Source organism: Limanda limanda, chromosome 13 (genome assembly GCF_963576545.1).
Source record: "Limanda limanda chromosome 13, fLimLim1.1, whole genome shotgun sequence".
Lineage (NCBI taxonomy): Eukaryota > Metazoa > Chordata > Actinopteri > Pleuronectiformes > Pleuronectidae > Limanda > Limanda limanda.
The window spans coordinates 5,639,994-5,659,059 of NC_083648.1; the positions used below are offsets into that span (position 1 = coordinate 5,639,994).

Genomic DNA, 19,066 nt, shown 5'->3' on the forward strand with positions numbered 1-19,066 from the left:
TCCTCCTCCTCCTTTAGCAAACTGTAGCGAAGAGCTGGAATTGAAGAAACATTACAAATGGCCTCGCTCCACTGGAGTGTAATAGAAGACACACACACACACACACACACACACAAAATACAGTAAGATAAATGACGCAGCTTCCTTGCTTCTCTGCCCTGTGTTGTCGGCGTGCTGTAACTCCGAGGTCTCGTATTCAATTAACCTGATCAATGTTAGCTCTGGGCACAGCGACATCAATCTTAGGGAATAAAAGAAAATTATGTAAGGCTGTAAAACCCCCGGTGAATATTTTTATATCTAATTACCAAATGCATTTTATTTTATGTTGCGATCACACAACACCAACTTGCCAAAACCGCACTTTAATATCATTGCCTCGCATATAAAGCAGATCACAAAGAACGACACCGTAAAGAAACATAGAGAGGTTGTATTTTACAGAACCACTTTCAGAGGTTAGCATCCGTATTGAAAAAATATGATGTAAAGTTTGATTAAGGTTAATTAAAAGATGTGCTTTAAAACTCTCCAGTTACTTTCAAGTGTGTCGGTATTAATTGGAATTTAATTTCTGCAGGAGTCAACAATTACCTCACCTGATAGAGTTTCATTATTAGACATTATATATATAAGTTTTGTATGATGTGTGAAACATGTTATATTATATGATTGCATGTGACATCTGCTAATTATTTATGTTTTATACTGTGAATTGTAATGAATAGAAAATCGGCAATAACACCTTAATTTTAAGACTTCTTGCATCTTTAGCTTCTCTATGATTAGTATGATTTATTACACATGATATCCACAACATAATACAGACAATGTAATTGAAATAGACATTTTGGGTCTTGTCTGTTTTGAGTTACTCCTAAATGTCATCGGTTTGTAACGTCAACTGGTTATTCAAAATATAAGGTTCTAAATATTTTCTTTATTGTATTAAATGTTAGTATACAACCTACTTAGTGTGCAACACAATCCAGTACAACACTCTGCAGGAGTCACCAGACAGAGTTTCTTTATTAGACATTATATATTAAATTGAAAAGTTTTGTATGATGTATGAAACATGTTATATTATATGATTGCTTTATATATCTCTGAAATATAAGGTTCTAAATATTTTCTTGACTGTATTAAATGGTGGTATACAACCTACCTAGTGTGCAACACAACCCAGTACAACACAACCACTCTGACACTGCACACTGTTTTATTGATGGTTTCCCCCCCCCCCTCCAGCCCCTGAAGCTGACCTGTGAGCTCTGCAGCATCGTGTCCAGCTCGGGTCAGATGCTGGGCCAGGCGGCCGGCCCGCAGATCGACCGCTCGCCGTGCATCTGGCGCATGAACAACGCTCCGACCCGGGGGTTCGAGCCCGACGTGGGCCGGCGCACCACGCTGAGGGTGGTCTCCCACACCAGCGTCCCCCTGCTGCTGCAGAAGCCCCAGTACTTCTTCGGGCAGGGCAACGACACCATCTACGTGGTGTGGGGGCCGCTGCGGAACATGAGGAAGGACGGGAAGGGCATCGTGTACAACATGCTGCGGCAGGCGGCCGAGAACTACCCCCACGCCCGCATCTACGTCACCACGGAGGACAGGATGAACTACTGCGACATGGTCTTCAAGAAGGAGACCGGGAAAGACAGGTGAGAGAGGCGCTGTGTGTTTGTTGCTTTATCGTCTATTTTGGGCAGCCGAGAGGTGTCGATGATGGTGAAGTTTGAAGGAAGGATTCCGCGGACCCAGTACTTACAAGTATAATGATGTTTATTACAAAGAAGTTTCACAGGTCAGGACGAGCTCTAGAACTCGGGGAAATCACACAGCCAAATGGTGAAGCCTGCCTTTGCAGGAGTCGAGCACACATTATATAGAGAGGTTGAGACCCAAGGCAAAACAACATCCCAAACCTCGTGGTTCAGCCGGACACAACTGCATGTGTCCAAGCATACAACGCAAATGAAATGGTGTATCCATAAAAACATGCCTTGTGCAGAAAGACAGAGACCCATGTTCTACGCTTATCCATTAACAGGTCAGAGATCATTCCCTAGAGCGAGAAATAACTAAAAATATAATGAGGAATTACTGAGAGGCTAAAGATGAGGGCTGCATGCTTAACCATGTGATTCTGGTTCATACTCAGGTCACAGGGATCTATACACCTGTGTGAAAGCGTGTTCGTTTATCCTTTAAGGGAAGATGAGCCGAACTCAGTTTAGTCAATCAAAGTATTTATTTAGGAAAGCAATGAACAGGTAACAGCAAAGCAATGGGTTTCCAGTACATTAGTTGTATCAGAGTACCATGAACATCGGGCGCCTGTCTACTTTATAACAGTAGATCTTTGTTCCTCCCTCCTCGGAAGTGCGCAGGCGTAATCCATCCTCCTGGCTTTTGGAATACGGAAGTGAACAGGGAGACACTCCCAATGACGCTATAGTTGCTAGGCAACCTGTTTACGTCATGAAAGGCCTTGATTCAGCAGATGCCATGACGGCGAAAGGTGTTTACAGTTGGAGAAAAGATTATTATGTTTTCTGCTTCATCAAAACAATCCTGACTGTAAACATTCGGATCCTCGAAACCAAAGCAACGAAACAGAATTAAGTCAACAAAGCCACTCTGTCCGACCTCCAGAACTTTATCAGACAGCTCCTGGAACTCTGTATGATGTTGAATGAATCCAAGGGAATTATAGATAGATAGCTAGCTAGATAGATAGATAGATAGATAGATAGATAGATAGATAGATAGATAGATAGATAGATAGATAGATAGATAGATAGATAGATAGATAGATAGATAGATAGATAGATAGATAGATAGATAGATAGATAGATAGATAGATAGATAGATAGATAGATAGATAGATAGATAGATAGATAGATAGATAGATAGATAGATAGATAGATAGATAGATAGATAGATAGATAGATAGATAGATAGATAGATAGATAGATAGATAGATAGATAGATAGATAGATAGATAGATAGATAGATAGATAGATAGATAGATAGATAGATAGATAGATAGATAGATTACTTTATTCATCCCCGAAGGGAAATTAAGTCGTCATAGCAGCCGGTATATTTGAATACAATAAAATACAATACAATAGAATAAAAAATAAAAAATATTGAGGTAGAAATAATAAAAAACAGAAACACAAGATAAATAGGTAGATAAGGTGCAGTGGCAAGATGATGGTAATAGTACTGATGATATGATGGTAATGTTATTGTTAGACAGTATATAAAAATAGTACAGTATATAATATAACATAATATATATTTATATATGATAGTAATTATACCAATATAATAGCAGTATATAGTAATAATGGCAGCAACAGTATATATATAATAATAGTAGTAATATAATAATAATAATTATAATTATAACATGTACACGTATAAATATGTGTATATAGACTTATATATACAAAGAATATACAGAGAGTATGATATAATATATGATATATAGTAGAGGTATAAATATAAGTATTTGACTACAATAGATAATATAATATACTAATATGTGTAAGAATATGTAGACAGAGTGCGCAAAATACAATATTATTGTATAAAATGATATATAATATCAATATGGTTTATATTAACACATATCACATATGATGTGAAGTAAGTGTTCCAGTCTATGGAGCGGAGTGTTGTACAGTTTGTACTCAGTGCAAGGAGACAGGTATATTTAGTGCAATTATGCTTTAATATCAAAAGGTAAGTATGAGAACAAGTAAAAGATTCATTCTTAATTTGTAGATTAAACCCTAGGAAGGAAAGGGTTATAATTAAATCATTTGTACCAATGCCTAATATCTAGCTAAAACGGTCTCTAGCTTTATTTGGTTAGAATTCTGTCAGCTCAGACTATGGTTAAAAGTTTGAAATCCCAACACCTGCTGATCTGCTCGCTGCTGTAACATCGACCTCATCGCTGCTGATGCTCAGAGCTTCTCTCGTCTCCCTCTCTCTCTTTCATGAAGCCTTATCAAAGCCACTTACTTTACTTTCCCTCTGAAGAGAATCGCTGGAGTCGCTGGAGACAATCGGCTGAAGAGAAGCTTTAATGTGGAGCCTCAGAATCACTCGTCGCTGTGGTTATCGACTTCAGCCAAATGCTGGTCTGGGGAAAGTCTGGGTAATGTGGTAGCAGGATTCTGGCAGCGTCTCTAAACCCTCCAGTAGCAGCTGGTTTCTAGACTTCTCCAACAGCATCTTTGGCAGGTTCTGAATCTGCAGGAAGTGTTGAAAGCTGCAGATGAGTAGAGGACAACCTGGGGACTGGTCTGCATGTTGGTTTGGTGACATGTGTTGTGTCTGTGTGTTTGAGACACACCCACCTGGCTATTACCTTTTTCCATCCCTTCCCCAAAGAGAATCACAGGTTAATGACTAGAAGAGCCAATCTGGGCCCGCCTATTGTTTGGGATGAAGCTGATTCCTCGGAGCGGCTGTCGCTCGTCTTCCTCTGAGCTCCGCACGCCTGTCTCCTCCCGCATGTCATCAAGACCTCTTTTAACTTCTTAAGAGGATTAACATGTTCGGTAATAGGCACAGCAGCCATTCAATTTCAGCTCCATTGTCTCGCCGGCATTCAGGACGGCAGGGTTAACACTGAATTTCATGTCGGGCGCCCGTGTTCTGCTCGGCTCAGCACTCGTGAAGGTCCACGAGGCTCAGATAGAGACGTGGGATTAGGGAGGGACGCTCGGGGGGGGGGAAGAAGCTCATTACAGGACATAACGCTCCTGGGTGAGCTGCAGCACTTCAATCAGTTCTCATCGGTATGAGAGTCTAAACTCCGGCTGCAACAATGAACCTGATGAAGATGTGATGAGCTCTGAGAGGATCGACTGTGCGTCTCTGCCTGTCTGCTGTTGTGTGTGTTTGTGCTAAAACATTGTTGCAGCAGTCGCACAGTTTATTTGACTGTAATCAGCGGGAGGAGAGGAGCAGCTTGTGTTATTATGTTGAGATGTTCCAACTAGCTATGCAAAGTATTAGTCCACAGCGATGTGACAGTCAAACATCTAAAAATAAACTGCACTAAGCCATTAAGCCACGCAAAACACACTTATTAATGTCTAGAAGTTCTCAGTCTATTAAAACACTGTAAATGTATAATAACCTGTCATTTGTGTGTGTGTGTGTGTGTGTGTGTGTGTGTGTGTGTGTGTGTGTGTGTGTGTGCAGTTAACTGTCAGTGCTGGATGTGAGGTGTGTGGGCTAATCATCATCAGGCAGTACTTTAAAAAAACAAATGTTAAAGTGTCTGTCAGTCATTTCTAGGCAGAAACTTAAAAGATATATACTAATTTGTGGCAATTTCACATTAAAACGTCTAAAAGCAACTAAATATATGTTATATATATCTTGTTGACTTACTTTATCCAGAATGTTTTCATCAATGTTTAAACCAAGAGAAGAGAGTGACGTGTTCATAAGGAATCATGGTTATTCGACTAAAAACTCAGATAATATTTCATCCATACAACGGTGGTGAAGAAAAAGAGAAATCCCATCTTGAGATAGAGAAGCGGTTATGCAATTATTATAATGATTATTTAAAATAAAGCGTTTTTGCATTTTTGCACACAATCTCCTTCTTCACCGTTTCAGTGCATAAACAATATCAACATCGGCTTTAAAATTGCTTTGTATCACGGAACTGGGACACAGTCAATTACTGCTGCTGCACAACACATCCCCTTAAAGGAAATCTGGGAGCGGGGGGGAAATTAAAGCGGACGGTGGTAATGAAAAGCAGCTCAGAAATCACACAAACAAGTGCGACAAGTCTTTGGGGGAAGGAACATGTTTTCTCTTTGTGAAGTGTTGCTGTGAAGTCAGAGTAATTGTCGACCCTCGGGAAAAAGGATCGTTTCTTAAAGACAAAAACAAACAGTGAAGTGCACGGGTTCCTTTCATGTCATCTGCAAAGAAGAGCATACGATGAAAATGTGTTTGTGTGATGTCAAAGCAAGAAGGTCCTTGAGACTGAGAATCATTTTTATTAAAACAGGAGAGTGTAGAAAAAGGTCCTTGTTTGCAGGAAGGGAAACAAATCTGTGTGTTTTCAAATAGAGAGAAAAAGGTTTATCTTGAAGTCTGATGTTCTCCAAGGACTCGTTCAGACCAGCTGTCAACATCTGGTCTGAGAGGTGAGAACACAAGTGGACAACTCACACCCGCTGATAAGATTCATCCTGAGAGAGAGGGAGGGGGAGAGAGACCGAGAGAGAGACCGAGAGAGAGACAGAGAGAGACCGAGAGAGAGAGAGAGACCGAGAGACCGAGAGAGAGAGAGAGAGAGAGAGAGAGATCGAGAGAGAGACAGAGAGAGAGAGAGAGAGAGACCGAGAGACCGAGAGTGAGAGACGGAGAGAGACGGAGAGACGGAGAGACGGAGAGACGGAGAGACCGAGAGACGAGAGAGAGAGAGAGACCGAGAGACCGAGAGAGAGAGACCGAGAGACCGAGAGACCGAGAGACCGAGAGAGAGAGAGAGAGAGAGAGAGAGAGAGAGAGAGAGAGAGAGAGAGACGAACTGAGAGACCGAGACCAAGAGAGAGAGAGAGAGAGAGAGACCGAGAGACCGAGAGACCGAGAGACCGAGAGACCGAGAGAGAGAGAGACCGAGAGACCGAGAGAGACAGAGAGACCGAGAGACCGAGAGAGAGAGAGAGAGACCGAGAGAGAGAGAGAGTCCGAGAGAGAGAGACCGAGAGAGAGAGACCGAGAGACCGAGAGAGTCCGAGAGAGAGAGAGAGAGACCGAGAGACCGAGAGACCGAGAGAGAGAGAGAGAGAGAGAGAGGTTGAATTAATGAATGTGCTGTGTGCAGATCTACTATGAAGGAGGATTTTTACCCTTTTGCTAAAAATACAAATCATTAAGTGTTGATATCGCGTTAGTGGGAATGAGCAAATCAAAATATGAGCATTTAAGGGCGTAGAAATATTTTAATTCTCTGCTTCAAGTCTGATTCAGAGGACAGAGGACAGAGGACAGAGGACAGAGGACAGAGGACGCCAGCTGAGTCCTTCACATGCGACCTAGACCACCTCAGAAAGTGGGATCAGATCCAGGGACCAGAACTTAGAGCCGAAGACGGATGTTAAACCGGGTCCGAGGTGTAACGTCCCTGTGGTGACCTGGATTCAGACCCAGCCTCTCTCTCTCTCTCTCTCCCTCTCTCTCTCTCTCTCTGATCTGCCCAAAAAGAGTAAATAATCTCAGGGGACGTAAACAGAAACCAGTCGGATCGATACCAAAGCCAAGACCACGAACCATCAGACCAGGGCCTGAGATGTAGATGTGTCCGACAGCAGCGTAAACCTGTGTAATCTCACACTGTGGCTGTAAGAACACCCCCCCTCTGTTATCAGCTCTGCCTCCCGAGCTGCAGTCGTTGGCTGTCGGACGGAATCTGCCGCGGCCCTGTTAGCGGCGGCAGATAAGAGAACGCACCACGACACGGGACCTAAATCACACTGTCACTTTACAGCCTCGCCACCTGGGCCTGCGTGACCCGGGGCTGAGCTTCCAGCTGCTGCTGCTTCACAGCACAAGCACGGGGTTTGTGTTTGTGTTTGTGTTTGTGTTTGTGTTTGTGTGGAGCCGGACCATGTTTCCCACCACGTAGAGAAAAGGTTAATTTCACAATCTTGATTTTGTTGTGCCTTTGTAATAGCAACAATTATCAAAAGAAGCGTTGTGTTGTAAATCCATTCATCGTCCATCAAATGGTTCTCCTTTTCTTTTATCATGAAAACATGTAAGAGCTTGTTTAAATATGTTGAAATGGAAACTACAGCCCATCTTCTTCTTATTCTTTATTGAAACATTCTGGTATTTAATCAAACAAAGAGCTTTCATCCTTGACGTGTCCACTCCAAGGTACAAGTTTCAGCTTCAGGTTGGAATGCCCTAAATATCATTTGAAGCATAAACACAGTATCAACATCCATTTCACATTTCCAGTCACTTCTGCAGCCGGAGCGAACGTCTGTCCCAGTTTTCCCAGAGCTTGTCCTGGACATATGTGTCCTCGTCCACAGGCCTGAGATACAGACAGTAAATCGGTCAGTTCATCAAACGGCATCAAACAGTCACTTACTGTCGGCTCACCACTCATTTGCATTTTCCCTCAATTCTAATGCAAATCTCACAGCATTAGATTAACATTATACAATGTATTTTACAAGTCCACTTTCAGAAATGTTCATCATATCATGCTCATGTTTGAACAGGAGATTCAACAGTAATAAAACATACACATTAAAACATCACTTAAAGTAATGACTCGTCAAAAACTCATTCTAAAGCTTCTTATCTTTCTCCAGTTTAAGTTTCAACCAATCAAAATGCTGATGTGCATTTATCTTGAGTTGTACTCGTTACCTGCACCAATTAACAGGATTACGCAGAAACATACTGAGGAAATTACCATGAAACTTTTGTGCAGATCCAGAAAAATACTCAGATTCTTTAACATTGTGAGATAGAGCTTTGTGACCTTTTTGTGTAATTATGCAGAGGTCTTTGGGAAAATTAAATCAAGTATAGTGGTTACATGGTGAAAGTTTGAGTTTGGTGCCGATCTGGATAATGATCTGTATTTTGATTTTTATTTGCTGGGGGTTAACAACTATTCCCCTTTGCAGTTACATGGTATTTGTGTCTGATGCAATATGAAGTTATGAAGTGGCCAATCTGCCTGAAAGTGGAACCACTGTTTTAGAATTCAGCGATTTGACATCAGGAATCTAAGGTGACATCATCTTCTTTGGTTTCTTTTTGTCGTCAGATGAGCAACTCGCAGATTCCTCTGTTTCTTAGATTTAAGTAAGAAACCGAGGAGCTGTGACTCAGTGCTTTGTTTTTTGTTTTGAGCAATAATCTGAGGAAATACATTGTTTTTCATCCTGGACAAGAATCAATAATAAAAAAATAAATAAACGTAAAAAGCGAGAGAAGTGACTGAACAGATGTTATCCTTAAACGGCTCCATGATCCCTCTGGTTGAATAACAGGCAGACACAGGGACCAAAAATTGGTATTTCATCATAAAGGAGTGAGTCAGTCTAATCGTAGATGAACCAAATAGCAGATGCTCCACTCTCTCGGGCCCCTGGAATATGTGGTGAGTTTTATTTTAATCTCTTTTTATTAGCGTGAATGTCACAGCTGTGTAATCATGCTTCATAATCTCCAGCCGTCCACTTCATGCGAGTGTTCGTGCCCCTGGCTCTCCGCGCTTACTCATCCTAAAATAGTTTGGAAATGAAGCAGCGTTTAGTTCAACAGCCTCTGTGCTGTAATCACAGGCTGAGATCCTGTTCAATATTTGTCAGTGTGAAGGCGTCGGAAGCAAACTCGTGTTCTGCAGATCTGGGACTTTTTTTTTTTGCGATGTTGTCAGATTGAAACGCCCGAAGCGGCTTCGTTCTGAACGGATTCGGAGAAGACGTCTCTGTGGATTTAAAGCTGAAATGGATTATAACACAAAAGTGTGAATCAGGCTTCTGGTCGTTGTGTGAACGAGCTGCGGATTTCACAAGGACTTGTGTTTTATCAGATTTCCTATTCACCCCCTTCAGGGATTCTGGTTGTGATGTGGGAGGCGAAGTGGTGACCAGATCAAAACTACTGACCAATAAGATCACAGGAAAACCAGTCCCATCGTTCCTACAGGATCCTGACAGGGACAAAATAAAGTGACAAATAATAAACAGCATAATATGAAGAGCTTTTTGAAAAATGTTTTAAGATCTTCAAATAAATGGAGGAAGAATTAATTCCACTAAATAACAACATCATAAATATGATATCTTCATTTTAATTGAATGAAGATGTCTTAATCCCAACAGAATTCCTGACAATGATTTTATTCTTTCACTGTTGCTCAGAATAAGGTGATGATTGACCCTAAACCTTCTGGCTTTTCACCCATGATTACAAATGGTCAGATTAACCTGCAGCTATCGAACTTTCTTTTCTTTACATATTAAATTCACGGTTCAGGACAATGTGACTAATGTAATTAAAGGCCACACCTCGTTCATATGGAAACACTCATAGCCAAGATTAACTGAGCCTCTCATGGACCAGCTCTATAGAACTGGTTATCCAGCATGTAAAGCTCAGTTAAGTCACACAACTAAAACAAAACCTGGATGTGTTGAACTTCACAACACAACCACAGCAGCTCGTCTTGTCCCTGGAGCTGAGGTGGAGAACATGGTCTGAGACGAGGGCCGGGGGGGGGAAGTGAGGACCAGACTACCACAGATAGAGATCTCTGATCACTGAGCTCTGTGCAATCTGAGTCACAACATGACCGAGAGCAGTCGGCGGCTTCGATGTCGAACGAGTCCCCACCTGAGCTCGGGCTTGTTTACAGAGTACGTGACTGTATCTGTAATTGCTTTGTGTGTTGAACGTCAACAGAAGAAGAAAGTGCAGATAGCGGGAGCGTCGGTTGTCGGCTCGTGCGGGAGATTGCAACCAGTGTTTTCAGCATCTCAGCACAAAGCTTTAATTTCATGCTTATCACTGCGAGCGGTTAAAAAAGAAAGAGAGCAGGAGGATCCGATGTGTTTCTCTCCACATGGAGCCGGGGTTCACTGAAAGGGAGCGTGTAACGACATCACATTGTGGCGCTGAAAGCTTGTAATTGCCGTGAAATTATCGTATTAAATGAATCCATGGGAAACACTGGTGTTTAGGGGGTTGGGGGGGCTGTTAAACAGGTCAGAACCAGTCAGTTCAGGAAAGTCACCAGTGTCTGTTCCCAGAGGACGTGGGGACCAGCCACCGGGCGTTTCCTGTGTTCTCTCGACCTTGTTTTGTCTCAGAGCGAAATTAAGTGATTGTTGGATGAAGAGGAGCTAGAGGTGAAGAGCACTTTTCCTGTCCGGCCATTTTGATGTAATGATCCTCAGAGGATGGACGGCAAAATGAGAAGTAATTTCATCCTCTTACAGCCTCCGTTCAGACTCTGTGTACATTTAAAAAACAAAAAAAGAACATGTCATTTATCCATCCTGCTCTGAATAAATATCCAAACCTACAGATTAGAATAGAACAGAATTGTCATAAAGTAGATGATTCAAAAGCGATCCCAAGGCCCAACAGTCCCTGTGAATTCAACCAAGCCTCAGAGCTAAGGCCACATTACATTATCTCACCTACACGTTGGTGCTAGTGGCAAAGTTCTAGCCCCATTTTCTATCATACGGCTGAAAACCTGAACCAACACACTATGAAACCACATTTAAACCAGCTACCTCTACATCTAGAAGATTTGCATCAAAGTGCTCACACTCACAAATATCATTCCCTCAAATCTGCCTGACGAGGATTTTTATCTTTATCCAAACAGAGGTGAAAACATAACCTCCTCCACGAGGGTAATAATGTGCACGGGTGTAAATTCTGAATATATCTCATTGGTTTAAATATGTTAAGTGCATATTTACATACATGTAAGGTGTTGTTTGATGTGAGGGTGGAAACATATGCGTGCACAGTCTCTGGTTTTGTGTCGACTGGGCGTCGCTGGAGATCAGTGTCAGTGTCGCTGCTCTGTTCACTTCTCTTATAGCCTCCGGGCTGGAGGCTGTTTTTGAATCTGTTTGTGATGTGATGAACCTGAAGTGTCCGCCGGAGGGGAGAGGGGCCAGAAAGATGGTGGAACAGGTCACGTCCTCGCAGGAAGGACCGACATGCAGGCACGGAGGCTGAGGCCAGGGGAGTGGGATTTAATGAAAAACACACAAAGCAGGCTGAGAGTGGCCTCAGTCACCTCAGGAGATCCCGAAACTCAAACCAAGTTCAGCCAATACGGAAAACTGAAGCAGCAAAAGATAGGTGGAACAAACAGGACTCAACTGAACCAATCAGTATGGGTCCTTTTAGAATAATGTAACTAGAGTGAGACATTAAACTCATAGTCGGGGTTCCAGTTCATCTCAGGAGGTGTTGGCTGGAGGTCAGAGGTCAACAGGGAAGGCAAGGTCTTCCACATCACAGCAGAAAACTCTTTCTTTATAGATCTGCCTCAGTCACGTTGAAACAACTGTCCACACACTTTTCCTGATATAAAAATAAGTGGTTTGATAAGAGAAAATTACTTTTATGGCATCAAAAATTTGAACACGAACAGGAATACGTGTTTTTCTCCTTTTAGAGAGGGAGGTTTTTTCCACCAGCCGAGCAGTAACGCAGGTAGACACACACACGTGCATCACGACACCAGGAGCAGCCCAGACATCTAATAAGCTTTATTAGATCCAATGTCTCTGTGGCTTCAGAAAAATATCACCCTAACAGAGACGAAAACAGCCTCATAGCACCGAGCCGCCCAGTGTGTCAGAGCGTATTAACATTACGTCTGTGCACCAGTGTCACCACGACTCCTTCTGCCTTTTCATCAGAATTTGATAGTCTGATAAAAAGAGTGAGATTGTCCACGTTCGGGCTCGAGATCAGAAGATGAAACCTCGTCGGATTGAGAAGTTATAGCTCCAGCAGCAGAAAGTAATGAGAATCCAAAGATCCCCAAAAGAGAATTATCATACAAATAAACTCAGTGGAATTTAAAGTAGGTCATAAAAAAAACTGTATAAACAACGAGAATAGTCACGTTATTGACGATAAAATTGAGAAAAGTGTTATTCTGAGATTTTCCACCTTTATATTAAATAATAAGCTTCACAGGCTTATTCAGAAAAACATATTGAGTCAAACTGAAACTATATTTTAGAATGAATCAGCAATTATTCTGTTATTGTTTCGCTTTCCTCAGTTTGTGAAGTGAGAACTTTTTCATTTTACCAGGGACTCTTCATCAGGATTCGAAGGGGTCAGTTTGACCTTTAGGAAACCGTGACTCATATTCTTGACATTTCTTAAATTTAATAATTACCAGACTTACTGGGGATGAATATAATTGGCAGTTGCAGCAGCCTTATAACCAAACCTCCAAGAACTAATCATCTGTCTGTAAAAAAATGAGCACTGCCCTGAACCGGTTGCTGTTAAATGTAATAAATAACTTGCAGCCATACTAATGGTCTGTTAAGTTTTGCCTCCACATTAATCCTCTCTGCAGATTAATGTATTTACAATTCACACAGAAAGTTTTGTCCAAGCGCCTCCAGTGGAAAAGGAATTAATGTGACTTTGACTCAGCCAGTGGTTCATGCCAGTGTGTTTGTGTGAGTGTGCACGTGTGCATGTGTGTGGGCATGTGTGTGTGCATGTGTGTGTAATATAGACTGTATATAAAGATGGACGACGTGTCTCCACTACTTAAGACGTCAGAAACATCTCTGAGTAAGAAAAATTAACTTTTCATTGAAGGCTCATTTGGGTTTAGTGGCATCTAGTCTCTGAGTTTCAGATTAATTATGAAGATAACATATTTCTGTTGATTCATAATCCTACATTTTACACACTGGTCTTTTAGTCCATGTCCCATCCACTAACATGCAGGAGGTGGGATTTATAACCTGTACTGCAGGCTGCCAACAGGGGGCGATCACGTTGACTTGGCTGCACTCTTTGGGAGCTATCATGTCGTCTAATGTCTTCCACAGTCATTGGGGACAAACTTCAGACTGAAGACCAGTTAATTGGGGACATGTTGTCCAGTTGGGGACAAATGTCATGTGCGTGTGTCTGTGTGTGTGTGTGTGTGTGTGTGTGTGTGTGTGTGTGTGTGTGTGTTTGTGTGTGTGTGTGTGTGTGTGTGTGAGAGAGTTGTGGCGTGAAGGTGAGAGTCTGAGTGTGTGAAACCCAGAGCTGTGGTCAGGCACCAGTGTTTCACCGCTGTAAAGTTTAACCACTTGCCCCCCCCGCCTCCTCCTCCCGCTCTCGCCCCCCCCTTCTTCTCCCAGCTCTGACATTTTAACTGCAGCTTCCTAACTTCCTCTCTCTCTCCGTACATATACACACACGTCTCTGAGATCCTCTAACACCTTCTGACTTAAAGCAGCTTTCCTCTGATGTTCCGAGCGGCTGAAGAATTGTGTCTCTGTGCTCGATGTGCTGAGGTATCACAGGCAAATCTACTGAAAACTACGGCTAAAAACACTGAGTGGTGATGAGCCGGATGAAGATGGATCTCCTGTCAGGGTCCTGAGGAAGACGAGCGAGTGCAGCTTCAGCTGGGATGTGTCCTGTCAGCGATGCGTGTGCAGCTCTGAATAAAACGTGAACAAGTCGCTTCAGATTATGTTTGTACGACGCTGTGTTGAAAAGGGAAGAAATCACCTCCTGGCAGCGGCATTAAAATCTGCTTCTGAAATCGTCAAGTCCTGATTTGAGTTTCACAATGTTTTAGACGTTTTTTTGCTTTGCCCGACAAACACCAGCGTTTTCTTTTCAATCAGCCGACGCAGCGAATCACTGCTTCACATTCCGTTTGACTCGAAGATTCACTGACGCACTAATCATACTAATCCCAGACAGAGCCTGACAGCATCTGTTTGTCAGTTATGAACTTTATTTATATAGAGCCAAAGAAAAACAGGAGTCATCTCAGGCCACTTTTCATTTAGACCAGGCTGTCGAGGCTGTTCTCTTATTAATCACAGAGACAGTTACATATACTGTCGTGTAAAATGGACGATATTTATACGACGCTTTTCTATCAATCATCCAATCAATCTTAATTTGTAAAGCACCTTTCATACAGTGCAGTTCCAAAAGCCCCATTAATGGACTGATGAGCCAAAAAATAAATGCTGACATTGAAATAATAATAAAACATTAATTCAATAAGAAAATTATAATAAAATCTAAAAACCATCACGTTGACGACATATGAAGGTCATGATTGAAAATGTAAAACCTTGCAGCTGCTCTCAGGTCCTCAGGCTCATTGTTCCAGGAGCAGTGTTAGTACTTTACCTCAGTATGTTGCTCTTCCTTGACTCAGACTTCACCCTCCACCAAGGTCGAATAACATCGGTTCTGAAGTTTTTGTGTAACCCTGCTCACAAACAGCAACGAAACACATGATCCTTTGTGGAGATAATGAGAAAGAAGCAGTTCCTTGGAAGTTCAGACGTCTATGAATCAACGCTTGAATACTAAAGAAAACTTTTAAATGAAGATTTTCCAGCCAGAATTGATGGACATTGGAGATAATGAAGTCCTCAGAGAGTGTCACACTGAAAATTAAATTGTGCATCATGCGTGTGTGTTCGGATTTGAACCACGAACGAGTTATGAATAGTTTCGACACACAGGCGGAGCACGTGGACGGATAAGGAGATCTGGCTTTGTGTAAATGTGTCAAATTACGGAATGTGTGATGTGTTAAAGGAAGAATAATCGCTCCATTATTCCATCTGTCACACCTTTCAGATTTCTGATTTGTGCGCGGCATCATTTACCATCTTCATAATGTGGTGTGATGAACATGAAAATGTAAAATCATGGCAGCGTGTGCTGTAAGCCTCCTGTAAAACCAGGGGCTGTGCTGCGGCTGCCGGAGCGAGATGGGTTTTGCATATTAAGGCCGTAACACATTCCTTTGTGAGCCTCCATAAATCTCCTTTACTGTAGGAGAGGGGCTTAAGAGAAGCCTAGTGCCGTGGTTATTGGACTTTTCTTTTTTCAGGGGATTACTCTCCATTGTGAAGCTCTCCGAGGTGTGTAGCCTGCTCTCACTCACTCAGCAGCACCGCTGAGATTAATTGATTATTGAGCTTTGAAATCAATGATGATAAGTAGTTCTTTGTGTAACTCGGGGTCTCACGTCTGTGTCTCGATCTTTGTCTCTGGAGAAATCTCCGAAGTTGGTCCTCATCTGTTTCACTAATCCTGGTTTTTCCCTCTCCTGGTCCTGGACAGGAATCCCATTAAAATGTGGAACAGTAGATCTTTGTGTGTTCGCCACTTACCTCTCTGTTTTTCTACCTCCTCTGTTGGTTGTTTTGTCCAGGAACCATAAAAATTGGTTATTTATTCATTCAGACTCCTGCTCACCTCTGCCGACCCTCCATCATTTATTATTCTGCCTTTTTCCAGCAAAATAATCTTCATAAATGGTTTATAGCTGTCGTGCACACACAGACACAGGGGGGTTTGTTTGTGAGGCTGGTGACTGTCAAGGTTCTTAGAAAAGGGAAACTAAGAGCACAAGTCGGCAGGCAGATGTTAAAGTTTGAAAAAAAGCAAATAGACAAGGACACAAAAATCCAAGCAGGGAGGGAAAAATTCTGAAAACACAAATAAATTGAGCCAAAAACAGGAAGGGAAAGAACAGAGCAGTGGAAAACTGAGGCACAAGGGAGAGAGAAAACATGGAAGAGAGTAAATGGAAACAGTCCTTTATATATGTATATATATATGTCTTATGCCAAAGGAGATAAATTCAAAAGACTATTGAGAGTGATTATGGACAATCTGTCCCTACTTTCTCTCACCATCCAAAAATGAAGCCAACATATCCTGAATACAAAACGCCATCTTGCTCGTTTGGAAACATTCCCACCGATATCAGTTTCAGCTGTCAATCATGATACTACAACCCATTTTAATAGCATCACATAACAGATTAACAACAAACTCACGGAGGAAATGAGCACTTGAGCAAACATCTGTGTGATAAGAATGAGCTGAAATGACAGAAAACTTCTTGCTAACTTTTTTAGTTTGGTCCAGGTCCGATCTGCTAACACGGGGAAAGCTCCGATTTCTGACTTGTACTGCAGCTAGCCACCAGGGGGCGATCAAGGTGCTTAGGCTTCACTTTCAGAGAGCAGTCTTCGTCCAACATTGGGTCTATCTTTGGGTAATATGTCCATGTAGTTTAAAGCAGCAGTGATGTTGCAGTGTTGTGTTTGTTCCTCTGTTTTCTCAAATCTCTGAATTTGTTCTCTGTGGAGTTTAAGTGTCGTCTGAATCTTGTTTCAGAGCTTTTTTCCCAAATGAAGACAAAGAGAGAATCAAAGACAGACACTGAATCCTGAAGATACTCAGATTACCGACACGCAGCGCCAGCTACTGATAACTAAAAATACCCAAAATGACTTGAACCCGAGTGGGATTGTTCTGTTCCGCCCATTGTGTGTTTCTGAGGATTAGCACGTTAGCTACAGGCTCCTGAAATGTATCCGAAGCTGTGTGGTTCACTTTGATGCACTGCTCAGCTCCAGTCGACTAATCTGCCATTGTCTTTTTAAAAGGAGAGACGGGGGGGGGGGGGTTATACAATCAGTCAGGAATATCTGCCCGGTTGTTTCCGACGGAGAGAAATCTGCTTTGAAGTGTTGAGACAGAGACAGAGACGGAGAAATGATCTGTGGGCGGTGACCGTGTGAAACAACGATCAGTGCAGGCAGACTGCGTTTGACTTTGACTCACTTTTGAAGCAGTCAAGTGAAATCAGTTAAACTCTGAAAGAATAAATGGAAACGATATTACAAATCATGCGCACATTTTTTTCTGCCTTGGTTAAAAATATGTCCCTCTCCTTGGGGCTGTATGAAATTGGGAACGTAGTATTTTCTATTGTGTGTAAATCCGTCATAGGATTTGTCAGAGTTTGGATCCTTTCAACAAAGCTAATGGCACCAAGCACCTGTCTATTCTGGGGGTAAAGCACGGAGTTAATTCTGATTCATTGTTAAAGCTGAAAGCAGCTAATGAATTTCACACTGAAAGGCTCTGAGTTCTGAACGGTAACGAGGGTTTTATATCATCCAAGAGGAATCTAAGATAAAATCCTGCATGTCCTCGGGGACACAGGAGAGGAAACGCTAGTTGTTAAACAAACAGCTCCGACAAATTCACCTCAAACTGAAAGAGAAAAAAGGAAATAGATTAAGATGTGTTGTCTCCTCCTGGAGTCTTTGCCTCAGACTCACTGGGGTGCTGGGAAATTAATGACAGAAAACAGCTGGGCTGCTGCTGCTGGTGGTGGTGGTGGTGGAAGTGTCGGGGGTGTGGTGGGCATGAAATCATCTCTTGCCTCCTTCTGCTCTGAGAGAATTATTAAAGTGCTGGTTGCCAGGCGGAGATGAGATCAGTGGAAGCCCCTCGCCGTGCTCGTCAGGAGGAGGCGGGGGGGATCTGAATCTCGGAATATGATTTTTTTTTTGCTTTTGCTATTTAGGACCATCTGCCTGGTCACTTGGGTGTTGGCGTGTTCTTTCCTGCGTGTGCGACAGGGGACGAATGCTGCGAGCGGGATGATCGATGTTTTCCACATGTGGTGCGACAGTGGACACAGCAGCCGTCAGAGTCTGCAGGGAGCCGAGGCACAGATATAGACACAGGCCTCTTCCTCTTCCTCTTCCTCTTCCTCTTCCTCTTCCTCTTCCTCTTCCTCTTCCTCTTCCTCTTCCTCTTCCTCTTCCTCTTCCTCTTCCTCTTCCTGGTCTTCTTCCTCTTCCTCTTCCTCTTCCTCTTCCTCTTCCTCTTCCTCTTCCTCTTCCTCTTCCTCTTCCTCTTCCTCTTCCTCTTCCTCTTCCTCTTCCTCTTCCTCTTCTTCTTCCTCGTCCTCGTCCTCTTCCTCTTCCTCTTCCTCTTCCTCTTCCTCGTCCTCGTCCTCTTCCTCGTCCTTGTCTTCTTCCTTTTCCTCTTCTTCGTTCTCGTCCTCTTCCTGTTCCTGTTCCTGTTCCTGTTCCTCTTCCTCGTCCTCGTCCTCTTCCTCTTCCTCTTCCTCTTCCTCTTCTTCTTCCTCTTCCTCTTTCTCTTTCTCTTTCTCTTCCTCTTCCTCTTCCTCTTCCTCTTCCTCGTCCTCTTCCTCTTCCTCTTCCTCTTCCTCTTCCTCTTCCTCCTCCTCGCCCTCTTCCTCTTCCTCTTCCTCTTCCTCTTCCTCTTCCTCTTCCTTTTCCTCTTCCTCTTCCAATTGCTCGTCCTCGTCCTAGCCTCTTCCTCTTCCTCGTCCTTGTCTTCTTCCTCTTCCTCTTTCTCTTCCTGTTCCTGTTCCTTGTCCTCTTCCTCTTCCTCTTCCTCTTCCTCTTCCTTTTCCTCTTCCTCTTCCTGTTCCTGTTCCTGTTCCTCG

General features: G+C 42.7%; 1 protein-coding gene across 1 annotated transcript in view; it reads left to right on the plus strand.

Moving 5' to 3' along the window:
• The first annotated feature begins 1,251 nt into the window (after positions 1-1,251).
• Positions 1,252-19,066, plus strand: part of st6galnac3 (ST6 (alpha-N-acetyl-neuraminyl-2,3-beta-galactosyl-1,3)-N-acetylgalactosaminide alpha-2,6-sialyltransferase 3) — a 32,910-nt gene continuing 15,095 nt past the window's right edge. The window contains exon 1 of the mRNA XM_061084289.1: positions 1,252-1,661. Within this exon, the coding sequence (XP_060940272.1) occupies positions 1,303-1,661 (359 nt within the window). The 5' untranslated portion in view covers positions 1,252-1,302. The remainder of the gene's footprint in view (positions 1,662-19,066) is intronic.